At 46.3% G+C, this 21,718-nt stretch overlaps 1 protein-coding gene across 2 annotated transcripts; it reads right to left on the bottom strand.

Moving 5' to 3' along the window:
* Positions 1–223: 223 nt before the first annotated feature.
* On the bottom strand, positions 224–20,190 carry LOC119446066 (glutathione S-transferase Mu 2). Of its 2 annotated transcripts, none has more exons than XM_037710398.2 (3): positions 20,040–20,190; positions 5,265–5,571; positions 224–646 (listed from the first exon to the last, which is right to left on the bottom strand). In XM_037710398.2, the coding sequence occupies exons 2-3, from the start codon at positions 5,537–5,539 to the stop codon at positions 256–258; spliced, it is 666 nt and encodes a 221-aa protein (XP_037566326.1). In that variant the 5' UTR covers positions 5,540–5,571; positions 20,040–20,190; the 3' UTR covers positions 224–255. The 2 variants fall into 2 exon arrangements, with proteins under 2 accessions (XP_037566326.1, XP_037566325.1); XM_037710397.2 differs by lacking the exon at positions 20,040–20,190 and adding an exon at positions 11,441–11,599.
* Between the last annotated feature and the right edge of the window lie 1,528 nt (positions 20,191–21,718).

Consider the following 21,718-nt stretch of genomic DNA (forward strand, 5'->3'; position numbering starts at 1 on the left):
AGATTCTATAGGGCTACGCGACGGCCCTCTAGGCCGCCCACCGGTCAGATCCACTCCTCGCAGCTCGGCAGCTGTTCTTGGTGGAGGATCTTTCTCCGCATCGCTTCGTGTGCAGGACATTCCCGCATCAGGTGTTTGGCGCTGGGTCGTATATACCAGTTGCTCGCAGTCGGGGCAGGTGGGGCCGCAGCTGTCTTAAATAAGAAACACTCGAAACTCAGCATTTCGTACGCGGGTGATCCGCTGGAGTTATCTTTATTTGTGTCCCCAAAACATGTAGGGCGCCATGATGGGCCACTTGACGTACTTGTCAGAGGCGAAGTACTCCTTCAGCTTGGGCAGCTGCTCGAAGCGCTGCAGGTAGTTGAGCAGCTCGGGGCGGTTGGCGAACGCGTCCGGCGCGAACTGGCGGTTCCAGTCGAGCGCCTCGTAGAGCAGGAAGTCCACGTAGGTGAGCGTGTCCCCGATGGCCCAGCGGCGCTTCCTCAGTAGCTCCTGCCAGCGGGGCAGCGAGTCGGCCAGCCTCTGCTCCTGGGTCTTGCGGGCCTCGGTCGCGTTCGGGTTCATGGCGGTCACCACGAGAGCCCAGAGCAGGTCGTTGGACTGCTGCTCCAGAAGCCACAGCTCCGCGGCCTCCTTGTCGGTCCTGCGGCATATTAATTAATCATTGGTTCATAAGGAGGACAGGCAGTTTGTTGCACACGTTAGCGTCGATGGTACTGGAGAAAATGCTTTATAAGCCTTTTAAAGACGAAACATATAAGTACCCCCCGAAAATGTTTATTTTACAGCTAAATGTACCAAGTACACCGAGAATACAAAGTAAGAAAGAAAAAACACCCTGTATGTATACAACATGTATTCGCAAGCAGCCAAACATCCGTGCCCTTTCGAGGAAATTCAGCAGCCGTGAATCAGCGCTACGCGCTTTCTCTTTCCTCCGCTGTGTTTGTCTTTTGTGATGTTTTGTATACCATTAACACTTGCAGAAACCGACCGATAGACGTACTAATGTGCCTGCTGGGAATAAGACGCTTACCGCGTACATGTGCGCGCCTGTAATGAGCAATTATATTGCCGTTAGAAAGACAGATAGGAATACGTCTATGGAGTGGAAACAAGGAATGTATAATACAGTCGCGTTTGTTAAATCGAGAATAAATCAAATGGTCGTGAGTCAGCGCTGTATCCAATCTGTTAGCACGTATGCATATGCTCATATTTTGAACTCTGCATCGGCATCACGCATGGCGTGACTTTTAGAGCACCAGCTGGTATTAATGGCGAAGCCTTGCGAGTTTTCTGCACAGGTTAAAGCTTGGCGCAGCATTCGCGCGACAGTATGTGCGCCTATAGTACAGGAAACGCGAAATATTTGGATCGTCACTTCTGCCAGCTTTCTAAAAAAGCGCATATTAACCTGCGTTACGCATTGTGGGTACTTTTTTTTTTGATCAGGTGCTGCAGCGTCAGCTCTCCCATTTTATAAGGAGCGCGAGATAAAACAACGTTGTTTGCATGGATAAAATGCGTATACCAGTATATAGTTGCCGATCTGATGCTAATGTCTCTATAATGTTGATGTTAAATCCATAAAACGTAACACTTACCCGTGGTGGGGTATTATTGATGTTGAGTTCCTAAAACGCAACACTTATCTGTGACATATAGGTATTGACCGCACAGAACGCTCTGTGTCTATGCCGTGCATGGGGCCACGCGGTGGGCTATTCGAACGTTATCCAGACAAACATCCAAACAAACAGGACGCGCAGAATTATTTTCCTTTACGAGTGGAAATGAGCAGTTCAATTCTGCTCTGCATTTCTTGGTTTCGGAGATTAAACGCATACGTGCGATTGGAAGCACACGTGGAGTATAGAACCGAGCAGGATAATGTTAAGTAAATTAGGGTAGAGTTGAGCAGGGCAGTGCAGAGTATAACGTAATGTAGAGGGGATCCTTTCGTGGGTATTGGCGCAACCCATTCGGAGAGATTGCCCAGTAATCTGGTATCATTAATTGGAGAGCATATTTAACCAAAAATAAAAGGGAATGAAGAACAAGTTAAATATAGCCGTGCTGTTGCGAGCTATCGCAGTCCACGTGTGTGCGTGTGCGTGTGCGTGTGCGTGTGTGTGTGTGTGTGTGCGTGTGTGTGTGTGTGTGTGTGTGTGTGTGTGTGTGTGTGTGTGTGTGTGTGTGTGTGTGTGTGTGTGTGTGTGTGTGTGTGTGTGTGTGTGTGTGTGTGTGTAATTTTGAAATTTCAGCCGTGGCATGTAGGCCAGTTTTAATCGATGAACTGGATTACTCGGTGAGGCGAACATTACTTCTAGGAGAAATCAAAACGCCTAATTGTATAACGAACATAATTGCACTACTTGCCTTTCTAATTAAATATTTTACGGCACATATTGAAATTTACGAATTGTAGCCGGCGAGTTCGCAAGGTGCATCGACATAGAATGAATTCTCAAAATGGCACCAGTTTCGAGAAAAATAAGTTTCAACGTGTCCGACGAAATACAGTGGCGTTTCAGTTACTTATGTGCTTCAGTGAATAAAACCGCGTTTTCAATTAAATGAAGTAAGTGGAACAACAATGTTCATTCGGCAAGTTCGACAGCGCATATCTCGAAAACTGTGCCATCCTCAGAATTTGTGCCAAATCGATATGCCTTGCAACCTCACTAGCTAAAGTTCGCAGATTGCATTATGTGCCGTAAAATATTTCATAAAAACTTAATTAGTGAAGTATTCTTAATTACCTGATTACGCATTTGATTTCTCCTCGTAGTAATACCCGCCTCAACGAGTAATTAAGTTGAAGGGTTGGAATTGTGTTATCTGCCACAGAGGGAGAGGGGGAGCGAGAGAGAGAGAAAGAGAAGAGAGGAAAGGCAGGAAGGTTAACCAGACGCACGTCCGGTTTGCTACCCTGCACTGGGGGAAGCGGGTTTAGGGATGACAAGAGAGAGAGAGGAGATAGAGAGAGCGCAGTTTCGCACACATTTGAAAATTTGCACCTAGTCTACAGGCGGTTACCGAGACCTATCGACTTGAGGTACTGCAACGACGCTTTCGTGGCCTTTTGTGCCATCGAGTGTACGGCCATGGTCCAAGGATCTTCATTTCCGAAAATGGTCTAGTGTCCAGTCGGTTCACAGCTGTCCGGAGGGCTTCATAGCTAGACGTCGTACTGGGGACAGAGACATAAGACGCGTTCAATCGTTTGAACATAAGAAATGTTCCATCGCAAAAGAGTCGCACATGGGCGTATCCCCCATTTCAATGCGGAACAAGTAGGCCTTTGTACATGCCACTCCGAGCCAGAGGCGGCAAAATACTGTCGCCTCAGAGCGGGAAACTTTTGATGGCACTAGTTTTAGGAATGGATCGAGTCTACGAAGGTGACACTTCGGGAGGTTGGGAGAAGGCCAATATTTGTGTGTCATAGCGTTAGGCACGGTATGAAGCTTTCTTGCAGCGTCGGTCCTGGACAAGGGAATTGGAACTGGTCAGGCTTCCAGACCGGGCGGCTTCATCGGCGAGGTCATTAGCAGCAATGCTGGTATGTCCAGGTATACCCGCTGAAATATAATTTCATGCCATTTAGAGATAGCTTGATGGTGTTCCTCTGTTATCTCATATGCCAGCTGCTCATGCGTTCTGTGATAAAGGGCAAAAACCGGACTCTGAAGGGCTGCTTTAGAATCGCAAAAGATGACCATTTCTGAGGTGTCTCTTGCAGGAGGTATTTTGCAGCAACATGCATGGCAGCGAGCTCTGCCGCCGCTGATGTTGTCACGTGTGACAGTTTGAATTTGATTGTAGTTTTGGTAGCTGGAATGACAACGGCACCTGATAGATGAGAGCGAACCATATGTGTATTTGATCCCCGTATGTCTCATTCATTAATATCAGCGTCAGCTGTTTCAGAGCTATTTTTGGGTGATTGGCCTTCTTCTTTACACCCACAATGCTCAGACGCACTTGAGGCTGTTGGAGACACCACAAGAGTAACGAAGACCTTGCTGCTGAGGTGTATCCCGATGGAAGACAATCTGGATTGCTGATGTTAACTTCAGAAAACGTGGCACGAGGTCTCTGCGAGGGCAAGAACGCCAAGTGATGATCGGGGAACCGGGAAAGATGACGGATATGCGCCCAGAGAAATTCCACTGCAACGCATGTTTGGATGGGATGATCTTTGGCGAGGACGATTTTTGCACGTGTTGACGCGCAGCGAGGAAGTTCTAAACACGTGCGCGACGCTTGGCCCTGTAAGCTCTCCAATGAGTGAACATTTCACTTGCACGTATTGGACTACACTGGAAGGCTGTAGCCTAGATGTCCTAGAAATAGAGCTCTGTACAACTGAAGCATGGAGCGTACAGATGTGCCTCATGTTTTCCCGCGCATGAATCTCAGTACCTGGGCGACAGACGCCAGGTCTTTCTTCAGGTACGTGCAATGAGGACTCAAGGAAATATTTCGGTCGATTATTACACCCAAAAATCAATGGGTCTTTCCATAGGCGATATATATATATATATATATATATATATATATATATATATATATGCGTGCGTGCGTGAGTGTGTGTGTGTGTGTGTGTGTGTGTGTGTGTGTGTGTGTGTGTGTGTGTGTGTGCAATTATTGCATTTACACGTAAACTTATGACGCCATAGTCCATTAATAGAGACTGGGTATGGCGTCATAGGTTTACGTGTGAATGCAATCAATGTACATTTCTCGGTTGATGCAGTCAAGCCTTGTGCTTGAAGGTATTCTGATGTCAAGTTTGTTGCCCGCTGCAATCGCGCGTGCACTTAATCGCGCGTGCACTTAATCGCGCGTGCACTTAATCGCGCGTGCACTTGAAGGCGGGTAACCGCAAAAGTCCAAAGGCAGATGTCATCTGCGTATATCGAAAGACAGATTGTTTTAGGTAAAACTTCAGCTAGTCCAATGATTATCACATTGAACAATGTGGGACTCGATACTTTGCCCTGGGGCACGCCGCAGTATGTGTAATGTTCAGCTGTGGGGCCATCTTATCTTTGCACAAAAAACGACCGGCGAGTTTTGTAGTCGGATAACCAAGAAAGCATGCGGCAGCCGACTCCAATAATCTGCAGCAACAGGTCATTTTCAAAATTTTGGTGCAGCCCCCCCCCCCCCCTCCAAAAAAGGAAACAGACACCCTATGCGTTTTTACAGGGTGAATACCACGTGCAATCGAGGCACCTTGATCGACTGACCTGGCGTCGAGACCGTGCTTCTTGCCGAGGTAGCGGAGAATGGCGACGGTCTGCGTGAGTCGCACGTCCCCGTCGATGTAGTAGGGTAGGTTGGGAAAGCTCAGCCCCAGCGAGGCCCTGTCGGTGTCCCAGCCGAGCTTCTCGTACGCCGGCGCCGGCCCGAACTCGTAGCGCTTGTCCTCGAAGTGCACGCCCTTGTACACCAGCAGGTTGCGCACGCTCTGGGCCAGGCCCCTGGCGCTGGTGTAGCCCACGACGGGAACACTGGTGGCCATGCTGATGGTGCAAATCCTCCGCTATACACGCACTATACGGAAGTAACAGGAAATAAACAAAAAGAAAACGATCGCAGTGTGTACGTGTGGAGACAGAATAAAAGGGAAAGACAGGGAGGTTAACCAGAGGGGAAGCTACGGTTTGCTACCCTACGGTGTGGAGAGAGGGGAGGGGGAGGTAAAGTGATAGAAAAATAGGGAGCACTGTGTATAGAACATAGGTAAAGATATGAACCCGCCGCGTTGGCTCGCTGGATACATGAGCAACCAGCACTGAAATTTTGCTTGCCAACAGCAGCGCCATAACCCTATATATACCTTAACGCAAAAGTTAGTACTTCACCATCACGCAACCGACAAGGGGCACAACATCATATACCAGTCACTGTGGTCACTGCGGAATTTCGGGAAATCCCAATGCGGATGACGCTGCCCGATCGGCCCACGATGGTGCCCCTATTTATCGATACCACTGTCGCGAACGGACGCAGCCACAAAGCTTCGCTCCCTCGCACGCGAGCTTATGCAGACTCTGTGGAACACCAGTGAATTCGGCAACGCACGCCTCCACAGATTGGCTCGACGTCTGCAACTCCGTCTTCCACCAGGGTTACCACGAGCGGAAGCAACACTTCTGTGCCGCCTGTCGCTCGGCGTGGCATTCACGGACGCCTATTCCTTCCGCATTGCAATGGTTGACAGCCCTACTTGCGACAACTGTGGCTGTGAGGAGACAATCAAGCACATCCCCTGTCACTGTCCCCGCTAAAATGTGTCAAGAAAAGTGCTCGCGACTGGGCTTGAAAAACTGCCCTTCACAGAGGAAAATGTTCTAGGACACTGGTCCAGACGGGTTTCGGCACTCAAGGCCTTAAGGGCTCTGCTGAAGTACTTAAGGGCCTGTGAATTGTACGACCGACTTTGAACGTTGTAGCGCTAGGGTTGCGTTATTGTGCGAATTTTTCTTACTTCACCTTTTTTAATTTTGTTTCTTCTATCACCTTTTATTGCCTTTACCCCTTTCCTCAGCACAGTGTAGCCAGCCGGTATTTACACTGGCTAACCTTCTTGTCTTTCTTTTCCTTTCTTTCTCTCTCTTAGCAAGAGGGGGAAACAGCTTTCAATAAGACAAGCTGCGATTTCTGCTGGCACATTTCGCTCTCATTTTGAGGCATACTGGCGCCTTCAGCTTTTGACCTGAATGGGTACACGGGAGTACGCGCTCGGCCATAGACCGGGTCTTGCTGAACGCATTTGGCAAAGGCAAAAGCGTTGATGCGAGTACGTTATAAGCATGCAAGCGCATGTTCTTTCTCGTTAAAAATTCTGTATTTGATTTATTGATTGATTTATTCGTGGGGATTTGGATGTTCCAAAGAAGCACTGGAGCCATCCAGATTAATTTTGACCACCTTGGGTTCTGTGACACTTACCAAAAGTTTTTTTTTTTTTTTTCATGCTGCCCCGTTGGAACGCGACCGCAGGCCGTGACCTGGGACCGAACCCATGGCAAGCTTGCGCTCATCAGCAGCACGCTATAATCGCTGAGCGGCGGGTACGATGTTACGTTATCTCTGTGAAAAATCACTACCGGAAGGTGTCATAATTTCGTAATCACACGCTGACACAGCCGTTGCGCCTCCTGGCCACCGCTGGATCCACTGCTGTGCACCATGGTCACGGGTTCTAATTGGAGGATTCCAATGCCCCAAAAGGTAAAAAGACGCCCGTGAAGCGCACATGCCTCTGATGCACTTTAAAGAACTCCAACAGGGCAAAATTAATCCGTAGCATACGGCGTCTCCAGCTATTTAGCTGTTGCAATGGGTAATGAATTAATTAATCGTCGAATGAATCAATGAATGAAGTAATTTTTCTTAGCCACAATGCAATTAACAGGGACGGGGAAGAAGGCAGGAACAAGGCGCTGTCCCTAGCTGTTATTCTCCTTGCGTCCTCGCGCTTGATTATTGCGCTTTTGTTAATTACGAACCAGTGCCATCTTGCCAAGTTTACCATTCTCATAAATGTAATTCCCTCTCTTTATTACAACTATAGAACGTCGCTCGTTCGCATTCAATACCCAATCCGCTTCGCAGTCTTCTTATAGCTTGTCTCACGAATCTCGCAATGAGAAATTTTTGAAAGAGCGTAAACGAAGTTGATCGTCAGACCTAACACAAATGCTCTTAAGACTGTTTTGCACCAACCGAGAGAGACAACGGCAAAATAACAATTCGTTGCCCTATTAGATCGTAAGTAATGATTTATCGTCGACGACATCATCCTTATAATGAACAGAGCAACAGACAAGGTAAATACAACAGACCCAGAGGAAGAAGTACAAAGGTAGCGGTATGTGCGGAGGTTGAACTTGAAATCAAATGTCACGATATTCGCCGTCCCCGCTACTTAGACCTTCTCGTAAGGCCAATAGCCGGCATTTCCTGTCATTTGTAAAAAATGAGATATGCACCTTAATGTCTTTGCACATACCGTATACTCCTGCAGGGATAGCTATTACCAGTATACGTGGCAGCCGCAGTCGTGGTGTTGTCGTACATGGGTCATAGCCCCCCCCCCCCCCCCTCCCCAAATGATGATAGCCACCATGCCGTCACGTGTTAAGTAAAATGAATTGTTCAAAATCATGGCGGAACGATGGCGCTGAGGCCGCGAATATCGAAGCTGAGACCTTCGCTTTCGTAAATTAGCACTCCACAAATTGCTTCATGGATAGCCCTCTTTTTTTTCACTTATAGCACGGAAGTAAATAACAATACAGTAAAAAAGGAAAGAAAAACTATAAATATATCAGAAGATCATTACGAGATGCGAAGGTAACTCTAAAACATGCACTGAAAACGCAGCCAAGCGATGTACCAGCGTCCAATATTGATATCCAGCCTGGCTGTGGTTCTTGAATTATACGCACGCGCACCGCGAACATAAACAACAAATTCCAGCAAGAACGACCAAGAGCCTCGCATTGTTTCGGCATGCCTATCACACATTCTACACTGTGCCAAAGGGTATATATGCAGGCTAAATGAGAGGCATTACATGTGGCAATGCGATCTCTAAATCTGTGACTTCGATTTTATTCAGGCATGTATATATAGGGCAGCGGAACATGCCAACGAGGTGTGGCAAAAGGAGACAGGCAAAGCGCTCCTTCTGACGAGGCCTTCACCCCGGTCATGGATCGAAAAGTAGTTGGCGGTTCGACACACAACACAACAATTCAAGTGATCAAATAAACCATGTGCTGAGTTAATCGATGGAATGTACAGAAATGTTCCGTTTATTCAGCCGAACGCACTGAGCCCGTCTCTTGGTTCTCTGAAAGTCTCCTAATTATCCACGCGCGCGCGCTGCGCATGCGCCGTCGATACTGTGACAGCACGGCGACGGCGGCGCGAGTGCGTTTCGAGAATCCGTATATGATTGCTATCGCAATAAAAACAATCTGGCTTTCTCTTTTGAGGTGAAAAACGGAGCTCCACTCTTGCGCATAACACTAAACGGGAATATGTATTGCATATTATCACTACTGGAACAAACTGGCAAGCGATGTTGTAAATGTGCGCGATCACGACTCATTTGTCAATACATTCAAGCACCTGTTCAACGTAGAGTTGTAATAATTGTTTTTTTGTTTGTTTGTTCCAAGTTTCATAAGAGATGCACTATTTACTGCCTTGTTTTTATAACGTGTATAATATCATGTCGCACCATCTCCTTGTAACACTTGTACTAACATATGCATTGTTTTTGGTATTACATATTGCATTATATTGTATTTTCATGTTCACGTTACACGTTAACTTGTGCTTTTTATTTTTGGTTTGTGAACGTAGCCCAACTCTATATTATAATACCATGCCCCAACCCCCCTATGTAATGCCCTTAGGGTACATGAATTAATAAAAAAATAAATAAGTACCAGACTATTCGTTAATTGAGTGTCACAGCTCGTTCCAAGATCGAGCCAAGAAAAGTGAGGTCGTATACCTAAGCAGAGCTGGACAGTGTCGAAGATACATGTATCTTAGATACTACCTTAAATACTCTTTGGGTATCTTGTATCTGTATCATGATACGTCTAGCAAGATGTGTATCCGTATCTGCATTTCCGATACATGAAAGAATGTATAGTGTATCTTAAGATACAAGATACTGCTATCGCAACATCACCGCGTAAAACAATAAACCTTGGCTGAACTCCTCTTCTCAAGTCAATACTGCTGCCACTACGCCACCTGCGTGAAACTAAAGGCACCGAAATTCCAGTGAGGGGAGGCGATGAGGTCAGCGCGTCGCTATTGGTGGATCAGAGTCACGTGGTGGCGCTCGCGCCGTCTCGACAAAAACAAGCGCGCGAACCGACCTTTAGCTTTCTTGATTTTTTGTTTTTACGGACAAGATAAAACTCCACAGCGATATTTGGCGCCATCGTGAAGAGGCTTCTTATTGACGTTCTAGTAATTAGATCGCGACCCGCTAGCTTGTCGGCAAGCAGAGCACCTACTCCATCAATTACAGAAGCGACAGGCAAATAACGCTGACAGCACAGCGTATAAAGAGCTTTCACGTTAAGCAGCTAAAGCAACCCAAATGAATTGTTTTGGAATGACATTATTATACTTTGAACTAGAAATATAAAAATTTTGAGATTCTAACAGACATTTCGATCAAATGAAACAAGGTTGGTCGGAGTTAAGAAATTTCAAAGCAAACATTTTTGTGCATACGCATTTGCTGCTGCATTATATTTATCTATAATGAGAGATTTGCCAATGTATCGAAGTATATTAACATACAAATGGAAAGTATCGTGTCGGAAACAATAATTGCGGTAGTATTTTGTATCTGTGTATCAAATACTTGTTGCCCGAGTATATTGTATCATATCATAACAACTGCAATGTATCTTTGCTCAGCCCTGTGCCTAAGTCATATTGTGTGCTGCGACTGAGGTTCCTGGTTCTTACTTTACAGATCTTACTTTATAGAGGGATAAACGGAGACTGCCACGTTGAGATTGTAGCATCCAGGAAAGCGGCATCACACTAACAACATATAAGTTTCTATATAGCACCCATGACATTTCAGGAAGGATTTTTTGAATGCCTTCTCTTGAATAGCTGTTAATTCATGCTTAACCGTCTTATTGCACGTACCCGCACAATAAGTTGCAATACGTAAAATGTGAGTGAGCCAGTGTGAAGCATAATTGCTTCCTGACGTTGTATGGAAGGAAGTTGCTTGTCCGATTAATGACACCCATCGATTGGGAAATTTTCAGTTTACCTTAAATGACGGGGTCACTCCAGTCCAGATCGCTGCGTAAATTCACGCCCAGAAACTTACAGACATTCTTGCGTGTATTTTTTAATCATCAAAATATACTTGACATTGTGGCTTGTTGCTTTATTTTTAGCTTGGAAAAGTATAAAACAGTTTTTTTAAATATTCGGTTTAAGGTGATTAACCGCAACCCGCCACCCGAACTTTTTAAATAGCGCATTTGCGTTCTCTTCTATAGTTTTTTTTAGGTCAGAGTCAGAAAGAAAAGGACATTTATATGATCATCATATAAGATGATATCGGAATGTTAACTATGTCCTTAATATTCGCAGTGAGCAATAGGGATCCTATACTTTATTGTTGCCAGTTTCGAGCTTATCTTGTGTAGCATTCTGCACTGTATCCAGCCTGTTAGGTATAGCTTCTTATAGGTATGCCTCTTCAATGCCACGAATTCTATACACTCATATTTTCTTACAAAAAAAAATTCTAGCGTAAGTGCCATTTGTGAATACGAGCCCTGGCTTGCCTCAATTCGACGAATTCGTTAGAAAAGCATTGATGAGCATTCGCTGTGCGTAGGATACTCACAATTATTCGGGCTCGCGTTATTTATATGCTCGGGTCGATGGCTCGCGAAACGTGGTTCGGCAGAGCTGCGCGTCGCACCTCGTTCGCTTCTACACGACGTTGTCGGAGCGTTCGACGCCGACCTTCTGAACGAGAGAGCCTACTGTTATAGGCCTGCCCCCGACAGGGATCGCTGCAGCAATCACCCAAAGTTCACTGACGTCCTCCGCTGACCTGTGTGGCATGCGAAGGAAACTCACATACACAGTCAACTGTCTGCCGCGCGAGGAGGCGATACTTTTTGTTCATACTTTCCTGAACGACGTGTCGGCAGGGGCCACTACTGCGAGCTCAGCGTGTGCATCCGCTGCCAATTCGACCCGAAGGCCTTTAATCACGCGTTGACAAGAAAGAGGCAGGATCGACGCGTGTTGCGTTATTGGTTGGCAGTCCATATACATAAACAGTCGATGGGGCTTCGATGCACACTTCCTGACTAAAAAGATCGTTGATTGTTTCAGAGACATTATAATCAACTATAGTCACAACGATCTATGAGCGGCAGAGCAACCTGTGAGACGTCTGTATGCAAATATATTGTCAGAAGCCTTCATCACTAAGCGCCATATGTACATGGTTAACTTTTTGAAAGCCTATACCCACGCCAGGCGCAAGCGGGGCCAGGGGCGCCTTTCGTCCTCTTTCTCTGTATTCGACCGAATAACGAAGAAGCGCCACGCGCTTAAGCCGAGTTCTACAAGCTAAATACATATATGATGCAATAAATCGAGTGACGTTTCTGAACGACGCCTTGCCTCGCCCCGCTTACTTATCTAGTTTTCGCATCCAGCTCTTGCATTGTAGACTGAGGCTAAGTTCCGGCTCCTCAGGTTCGATCATTCAGCCAAAGGACCCACTATTTCACCAGCTATTTGTCTATGTAAAGACAGTCAAGCTATACGCAAAAGTATAGTCAAGCTATCACAAAAGCCTCGTATTGCAACAATGCGTCTTCACGCCGTCCTCCGTGCAGAGGGAGTGGCACAGGGATACGCTTGCGCTTCACGGAGATGCGCACGGATACGTGCGATACGCTGGGTGATGAAATGAGGAAATTTGCAGGTGTATGTTTGAATCAGCTATAGCGTAAGGCAGGGGTAATTGGAAATCGCTGGGGGAGCCCTTCGTCCTGCAGTAGACATAGAAACAGGTTGATGATGACGACTATTATTATTATTATTATTATTATTATTATTATTATTATTATTATTATTATTATTATTATTATTATTATTATTACGTGCTTTGCAGTAGGGGACTTTTGCGGTGGTCAGCTTTTCTACCCGCTGTCCCGATTGCCCAGAAGTCATCAGACCAGCAGCCCGCCGTATCGTCTAGGACTGCCATGGTCACGCACCAGTCAGACAGACGCGCGCATTTCCAATGCGGCCTCGTAGCCACCTATTAGAAAGGGAGGGAGGGCGTGCAAACGTATGAACTCAAAACAAAAATAAGTAAAGAAATATACTGATAAATGTAGGGTCTGATCTATAGAGGAAGAATGCGGTGGGGCGCAGTGTCCTTAGTGCCAGCTCTGGCTTGAATGAACGCCTCTACGATTGTATCCGCCGGTTAATTGTCATAAGCTCGCCATCAGAGTGTGTCATTTTGCCTCTGCGTCCGCCTGCTCATTACCAGCTATTCGGCAATGACTATTACCTTCGCACGGTATGACGTCAACGCCTTGCTCTCTAACTCCATCAACGTCTCCGTAGGACGACAGTTGGATCACGCCGACCATCGGCAACAGCACCTCCATAGACCTGACGGCGCTTCCGGCTTCCACTTCGACCGCGGAGAGGCCAGGAAACACTACTTCATCCATTACTGCTCGGTGCTGCGTACGCTCGTCGAAACCTCCACAAGACCGGGCGGGAACGGAACTGTGACTGCCGCGTCTGTCACACGCTAGAGACAACACGCCACGCGTTTTAATTTGAAAGTATTATATGCCCCATGAAGCGGAAAACCAGGCGTTCGTCCGGCGTTAACATCCGATGGTACTAAAGCCCACGTCACCAAGTGATGACGTCACTTTTCAATGTCAATTGAAACCGACCGGGGCCACTCCCGCAATTGACTTGGTCCAACCGGAAAATTTCGGTAGCTACCCTCAAAACTGACTTTCGCCAATTCGAGCACATGACCAAGTGATCACGTCATGTGACATAATCACGTCACCAAGCAATAACCTTAAGCTGCAAGGTCGCATAACTAAGTGATGATGTCACGTGACAATGTCACGTGACATGGACGTCGATATTCAATGCACCTATGTAAGGAGACTTAAGTGACTCTGCAACTTTTGCCTGCGCCCTCGATGTGAGGATCGGCGAAGGGCACACACGTTTACTGTTGACCTCCTGGAATCCCGCCCCCTTTTCGGAACAGACCTTGGACGCGTGGAGACAGGTTGTCTGGGCCCAACGCGCCATAAAACTCCAGTGGAACTTTGTATGTGAAAAAGGATTAGAGGCTCGCCTTTAGAACATGTGTGGTGCGAAGACTGAGCGAAATGTGTTCGCGCGAGGACGTTTTGTGCAGACACATTACTCCTGTGCGTAGTGCATCTATACCGTGTATTGCAGGGTCTATAGTTCATTGCAGTGGGTCGAACCGGAACAGACCAAAAACCGAAAAGAAACTTTATTTTTGCTTGAACCGGACCTGAACCAGAACGTTACGATTTTTTTTTTTGACTACGGAGTGAAACCGAAAGAAAAAAAAATATCGATTTTCGGTTCAGGCTGGTCGCCTTTTCTGGAGCTTTTCATCCATTCATTGCCTTCACTTGTGGCTCAAGTATGCGTCCTCATTTGCAAATACACACCGTCTCCCCATGCTCTTGGAAGTAGCAGCACCATAAGTACGGTTTTCAACGTGGGGGCAATGTTAATGATGCACTCGTAAGAGCTGGAAATTAATGACCGTTAAATAGTTTTCTTTTAGTAGGAGACGCTTATATGACCGTTGAAATAAAGAACGGCTTCCAAGATGCGTGGCTGCTCTTAATCGAACCAGCTAAAATTTATGTGCAGTAGAAGTGACACATATAGCACCTGACATGTCCTACTATATATCCCGGGCTGTTTCTTGTGGTAAGGCTCTGGGGGAAAAAATGCGAGAGAGAAGGGGAAGTAGCGCAGGGGCAAGTTAAAATTGCGCGCACTAAGAAGGTCCCGCAGCTAGAGACATTCTACGACTATGCAGGATGCCCTTTCTGTGCTGTGGCTTCCCTCTTGACCTCATTCGTCGCCGAAAACTTGCGCGATGGAGCGCTGCGATTTGGCTTTTTATAATCTTGGGTTGGTGCTGGGTGAAGGCTGTGCACTCTCAAACGAGGGGGAAGACATATCGGATAGCTTTCCGACGTTGCACCTCAAGCAGCGATTTGTAGATGTGTCTGGTCCGCTATGAGAAGAAGGTTCCTTTGGAAAAAGAGAGTGCGCCAGCCTCACAGGTCTCGGAGCCGGGCGCGTTCTTATTCTCCTTAAGCAAACTTTGACCACTCGTCAGTTTCCCTGCCGAATAGGATTCGGGTGCCGAATTCACAAAGCTTTTCGTTCTTGAGTGCACTTTGCTATTGGTGGGCTGCCTATACGCTAATATGGCCAGCATTTGGATTGGTTGGAATTTTATTGTACGAGCAATTCTAGCGTAAGAGGTGTTTGCGATTACGAGTCTAGTTCCCGTATTTTTAAAATGTTTACATTATTTTTTTCTGTAGAGAAGAGGTGCAGGCACCCTCAATAAGTTCTCCTCTCGCTCGCTCTCTCTAACTAAAGCTTCGCTTTCCATAGATTCCAGCATTGCCGCTAGGTCTGTTTAAATATTTCTTAACTATACTAAGTGTAACCTAAGCAACACACGTACTCTTTCTGTGCAGCGCCGAGATTCCTTTTCAAAATAAATTTGTGCTGTTTTCCTGCAATAATTTATCGATTACGCAAATAAACTTTAACTGGTTTGAATCGGTTTCAACCATTATATTTTCGCTCCGGAGCTGAACCGGAACGAAAGCAGGAACGAAAAAAGTTTCGGTTCGACACCTTGGTTCATTGTCACCTGCCATCTGTACCTCTTTCGTTCCTAATTGTCTCTCCAATTTTTTCCTTACCGTGGCAAGAGGTACGTAGATATGCTATCCCGGCCGACATCTCCTACTTTCTCTTCAATACGACCCCGATAATTCAAGTGAAACTCGGATGCTTGACACGCACGCGCGCGCTCTCTCTCTGGCGGGGAATGATTGACAGCTCATACGTGAACATAATCGTTCTTTTCTTTTCTTAAGTGCTTGCTGCGAACATTGTCGAAACTTCATTTAATTCATGACGGATAAGTGGTTTGCATGGCATGTTAATACCAATCCACAGCAAGAACTGCAGTGGTGGAGCCACAACACTTAGTTCCCGCAAACGTCGTGCGATATATGTTATGGGCGACCTTTTCATGTGCAAGCTCATTATCTACTGCTACAATTCATGAGGGCAGTTCGTGCCATTATAAACGCCGCTGCTGTCTGCATTAATGTCTTCCGTCAGTAAAAAAAATAAACTTTTTTGATCTGAGGATGACTAGTCGGGATGGTGCTTTTGCTAACGATACCTTTAAGGAAGAGCAAAAAAAAAAAAAAATGCTGCAAAGCATACATGACGTGTCACGCAAAATGCAGTTGTACTCGTATGTATACCTCGGCGCGAAGTTGTTAAGCTTTAATGAAGATGTCACAAGTCGTACGTTGCCCTTTGCAATTGCCAGGGAAGAGATACCGGCGATCATATATGCAGGCAAGATTCCCCTCTGCACGAATCGCCTACGCATTGCCATAGCTGTAGAATTGAAATAAACGATGTCGACCTTGTTTTGACCACTTTCCATACTTTTGAAACGTTCTACAATATCTCGTAAAGGGTTTTGAATGTGATGTACAGATATCGCATGTCACGTGCGAACGAGTGGCTAAAACATTTTATGAAATAATGCGTCCGCTCGTACCAACTGCGCCACTTATTCGGGTCAGTTTTGAGACTGCCGTCCGCTTTGCTGGCACAATTTGACCTGGCCAGTCCTATATTTTGGAACATACCTTCGCTTTCGCAAATCAGTTACGCGGAAGCCTGCAAGGGGGAAGAATATATTCACGAAAGGAAAAACTGTTATCTTACCATAGCCCGTAGCCAGAAAGGAAACCCGCACTGATTTTTGAGAAAAAAAAATTGAAAAGCTTCGCAGTTGAATAAAAAGTCATCGTGGTCACAGAGATCGAACCTGGGACGAACGTCTTTGTGGGGGCGGTCGCTCCATCATCTCAGCTAACCAGCAAGCCAGGAGATTGCAGAGTTAGGCCGAATTACAGTTGAAACTCGATCTAACGAAACCCGATTTTATGACGTTCCCGATCTAACGAAGAAATTTTCATTCCCTGGCAGGTACCCATAGGGCTCAATGTTGTCATCAACCCAAATTAACGAAGCTAATGGCAACCAAACCCGATTTAACGAAGTTTTTTAATGAAATAATTGAATTAAGAAAGCGGTGATTTCTTTCTAATTTTCACACAGACAGGTTTTTCTTCGAGCATGCGCTCTGACGCTATCGAGCTAAAACATCTCGGCGCCCTATAGTCACGGTCTTTGAGCCAGCGTCTTTGCATATCGGGAGCCTGCCAATAGCTTCACGTTACCGTCTACCTGGCCTGCATCGCACACCGCACAAGCAATTCGGGACGTCCTAGCGGACTTTTCACACGCGCAGGTGTGGGTTAGGGGCAAATACAATGCCGCGGTAGCTTTTGGGCGTCGCTACGTTACAATTTTGGATTTGGAAGGACCGAAAAATTCCCTTCTCGTTTTTACGAACTTCCCGATTTAACGAAATAATTAGAGCGTGGTCATGCATCCGGTCGTTAAATCGAGTTTCAACTGTATTCAGCAACTGGAAACACGGGAACACTGTATATGGCGAATCATTTCTACGGAAGCCCGTAAGATTGAGAAATATTTATGAAAGATGTTGGAGATGTTGGTCTCGGTTTCGATCCCAGGACCAGGACGAACTTTTCTTCAACTGCGGAGCTCTTTTACTGAGAAACCGCTATAGGTTTCCCTCGTAGCTACGTGCTAGTGCTAGGTGGGTGGCATTTTTCCTTTCATGAACCTTTGCTTCGTAAGCTCAGATAGAAGCGAAGCACTGACGTGTACCGACCTGACAAAGTGTTTAGACGTCAGCGACGTCGTTGAACAGCTTGCACTAGCTAAAAAAAAAAAGAAAGGTTAAAAAGCATATACGCCGACGAAGAAGCGCTCTGTCAGATTTTGCAGGCACTAAGCAATTTTCGGAACTTCTTTTGACAGACAGCGCAACGGTGAATCGAATGGTGCGAATTGCGCAGAACATATCATGTAGGAATTTTTAAGAACGCAATTGAAAAAGGACGTCTCCTATATACCTACAGCGCCATCTGTAGAACAGTGGAGCGAATTCGGGCTCTGCAACTCTTATCACTGTAACCTTTATAAAAAGTATTCATTTTTGGAAGTAAAAGACAGAAGCTTTGCTGCTATCCCAGATAACAGCAATATATATTTGTTGTCATTGACGTTTTAAGTATTATCGGTCATGCGTAAAGGTGGGAAGGAAAATTCACAATACACGTTTATACGTAACCGTCCGTTCGTCCTAATACACGACGTTGCCTAGCGTCGCAGGACATGAAAACCAGCACCACTGTTGTACTTAAACGTAAACCAATTCGGCAGAACCCATCTCGCGATGGCCGTCGACGGTAATGCGTTTTAGCATTGAATATCAGTATAGCGACACAACGTGTTGCCACCGTCGAAACGAGTCGTGTACCAGGCGTGTACTGCCGGGGGGATTCCTCTTTCGCGCTCCCTTAAGGACACTCGGCGCCACCTAGCGACGCAGCCGCGAAGCCTGCGGGTGGCCTCCGAAACGCACGGCGCGCCGGTGCGTGCGAACGCTGGGAAACGCGTCATGCGGAACCAACGGCTCCTCTCTCGCGCTTCTTTCTGGACACGCTCTGCCATCTAGTGGCGCTGCCTAGAAGTCCAAGCGTGGCCTCCGAGACTAGAATCGTTTCCTCGCTTACCGCACACTCAGTGGCACTTACTCGGTGACCCAAGATGGCGAGAGGTTCAATGAAGAGTGGCACATACCCAGTGCATTTGTGGCGCAGCCTGCTATAAAGCCTATAGGGCTGCTGCCCTTGAGGACCCTTTGTGACGTTGTTTGGAATTCTGATCAGCATGGGAGAAATTTGGGGAATTTTTTTTTCATCACTGTAGAGCGGGACATTTCCAGTGGCACATACCCATTACCCAAGTTGGCGTCAAAGACGTTCGTTGAAGAGCGCTGCCACTGACCGAGTATCACATAACAGGTTGCTTCAAGTCGGCGTCAAAGATTTTCATCGAACAGCGTGGCATACCTACCCAGTCCCCCATCTACGGTTAGCCGTGTCGTAGTGAATGAGGTTCGTTGAAGAGCGGCGCATACTATTTACACACTGCCACATTCTCAGTGACCCAAGTTGATCCGACGGCTGGTTTTGAACTCTGTTGCCTTAGCACAGCAGCCCGATGTGCAAGCCATTCGATCTCGGACTACCCACGGACCCAGGTAGGCGGGAAAATGGTCATATACAAACATATATAGATAGATGGTTGGTTGGCCTACCTCAAGTGTGTGAAGTACCTTAATAATGCTAACGCATTAAAATTACGGCAGAACTAATCTCCCGATGACTGTCGAAAGTAATGCGATTAGCATTGGAGCATGTAGTCGACACACTGTATTTCCGAAATAACGTTTATTTGACATATGTAAATGTCATTCTGAGAATTCTGTTGCTTCGGCTTTATGCGACATCCTCTGGTATCGTCCCCCTTTGCTATAACACTCGCTTGCCGAGGTCGCCGATGAGCATGGCGTCATGATAACTGTATGACGCTGACGCAGTGACGACAATCGAAGGACGAATTACGAACGACGTCGATGGAACGACAAAGGCAGTTTGACGACGACGATAGCGTGGCGAAAATTAACCGATTACTTAAATAATGATCGACGGTATAACGAAGACTGCAGCGTGACGACGACGACATGACGAAAGTCGGATGACTAAGCTGGAATATGACGACGATGTAATGACCACGACGGCATCAAAACCACAAGCACATAACTTGTGGCCCCAGCTATTATACAACTTGGGTCACTGGGTCGGCCTAAAACGAGTGACGACGACGACATGACGAGAGTGAGATTACGCACCTAGTGGTCCAAGCTGCTAGACAACTTGGGCCACTGGATTGGCGTAAGAGGATAGATATAGATAGGTAGATAGATAGATAGAATCAAGACAGCTGAAGTAGGCAACGAATGCTAATTGCGTTTAAAAAAATGTTTATACTTATAAAGGTTATATCGCGCGATAAGAGTGTTCTCCCTGGTGTCTGAACAATGTATACTGCTTTGGTTTTAATACATTTCTGAATAAAGGCAAATGGCTTGAACGAAAACAACTTAAAGTACATACCTTCAACTACCTTTGCGTTGTGGGCACTGTTTCCTGCAGAGCTGCCGCTCCCAGATCCAATGCAATTGCCGACTGGTGCGATATCAGGGACTGCCTAAGTCGCAGCTTTCCCCTTCAGCGTGCACAGTGTGATACTTGCGTAATATATATATATATATATATATATATATATATATATATGCATACATATCACTACTGATAGGCCAGCGCAAAAATTAAGGTCAAAAAAGTAGCTATCATCGTTTCAACTCTCAATTGTTCTTTCCGAGCTTCCAAGGGTTCCCAGAAAAAAAGAAAAGCACTCGCTGTTATCTATAAAGCTGCGTCGTTCGAGGGCGTGTGATCTTCGTCCTGCAGCTCGCCATCAGCACATTTGTTGTTTTGCCTCCGAGCTCGCATACGAGGGGTCCATACAGCTGAAGTGCTTGCGCGGACACTTCCAGGACAACATTGCGTGTATATACAGGGTATTTCAGCAAACTTTAAAAAAATACTGAAAGGTTGCCAGTAGCAGGTACCACAATTCTAGTTCATGAATTGCTACTTGAAGAGGCGGACATTACTTGCACAAAAATTGAAACGCACAATCGACTAATTAACAAAAATCACAAATTAAGTTTTTAACTAATTACCTTATGGTCCATATTACAATTTACAAAGTCTAGCCATGGATTTCGCAAGACGGATCCACTTGGAACGAATCCTCAGGATGACACCACTTTCGAGATATTAATTGCCGAGCTTTGCGGAGAAATGCATTGGCGTTCCAGTTACGTTCGTAACAAAACGTTGTTTTATGCATGGAAGCACAAAAGTAACTGGAACGCCAATGCATTTCTCCGTAAAGCTCGGCAATTAACATCTCGAAAGTGGTGTCATCCCGAGAATTTGTTCCACAAGGATCCGTCTTGCGAAATCCACGGCTAGACTTTGTAAATTCTAATATGGGCCATAAGGTAATTAGTTGAAACTTAATCAGTGAATTTTTGTGAATTAGTCGATTGTGCCTTTCAATTTTTTTTTGTGCAAGTAATGTCCGCCTCTTCGAGTACACCAGTTCATGAACTAGAATTGTGCTATCTGCTACAGGAAACATTAAAAAAAAATATTTTTAAAGCGTTCGCTGAAACACCCGGTATGCTGCGATTATGCAGTCGTCTCCTGGGTGCAGCATCCGCAGTTCTAATGGCACGAGTTCCTTGCATTTCACCCACATCGGACTCAGGCTGGCACAACCGAGAATCGTGTCCGTGACCTCGGGTCCAGGAGCACTCGATGCAGAGAACCATGCGGCCTGCAGTGAAGGTCAGGCTGTCAAGCCATATACAGGCCACGCTAGGCTTAGGTGGCGGGCGCGGGCCGCGTGATGCACCGGACCGGTAACGAAGGGGTGATACAGCGTTGCGTCCGTGGCATCGATCAGTGCACAAGGGACAGGCTACACGGAGAAGGCTGCACACCGGACGCCAAAGTGGCCCGTATCACAGGAGATACGCGTATCTGTGTGAATTGTCTGCGCACGATAACGAGAGCGCGCGGCCATTTGCATAGTTGTTACGCTACTCACTTGAGTGCCGGTACGTTTCTTTTTTTTTTTTTTTTGCAGTGGTTTGATATACTGTTCGGGGAGACAGGCATAAGGATCAGTGCACGTTTTTTCACCATCCACATAGGCACGT

Source organism: Dermacentor silvarum, chromosome 3, assembly GCF_013339745.2.
Source record: "Dermacentor silvarum isolate Dsil-2018 chromosome 3, BIME_Dsil_1.4, whole genome shotgun sequence".
NCBI lineage: Eukaryota > Metazoa > Arthropoda > Arachnida > Ixodida > Ixodidae > Dermacentor > Dermacentor silvarum.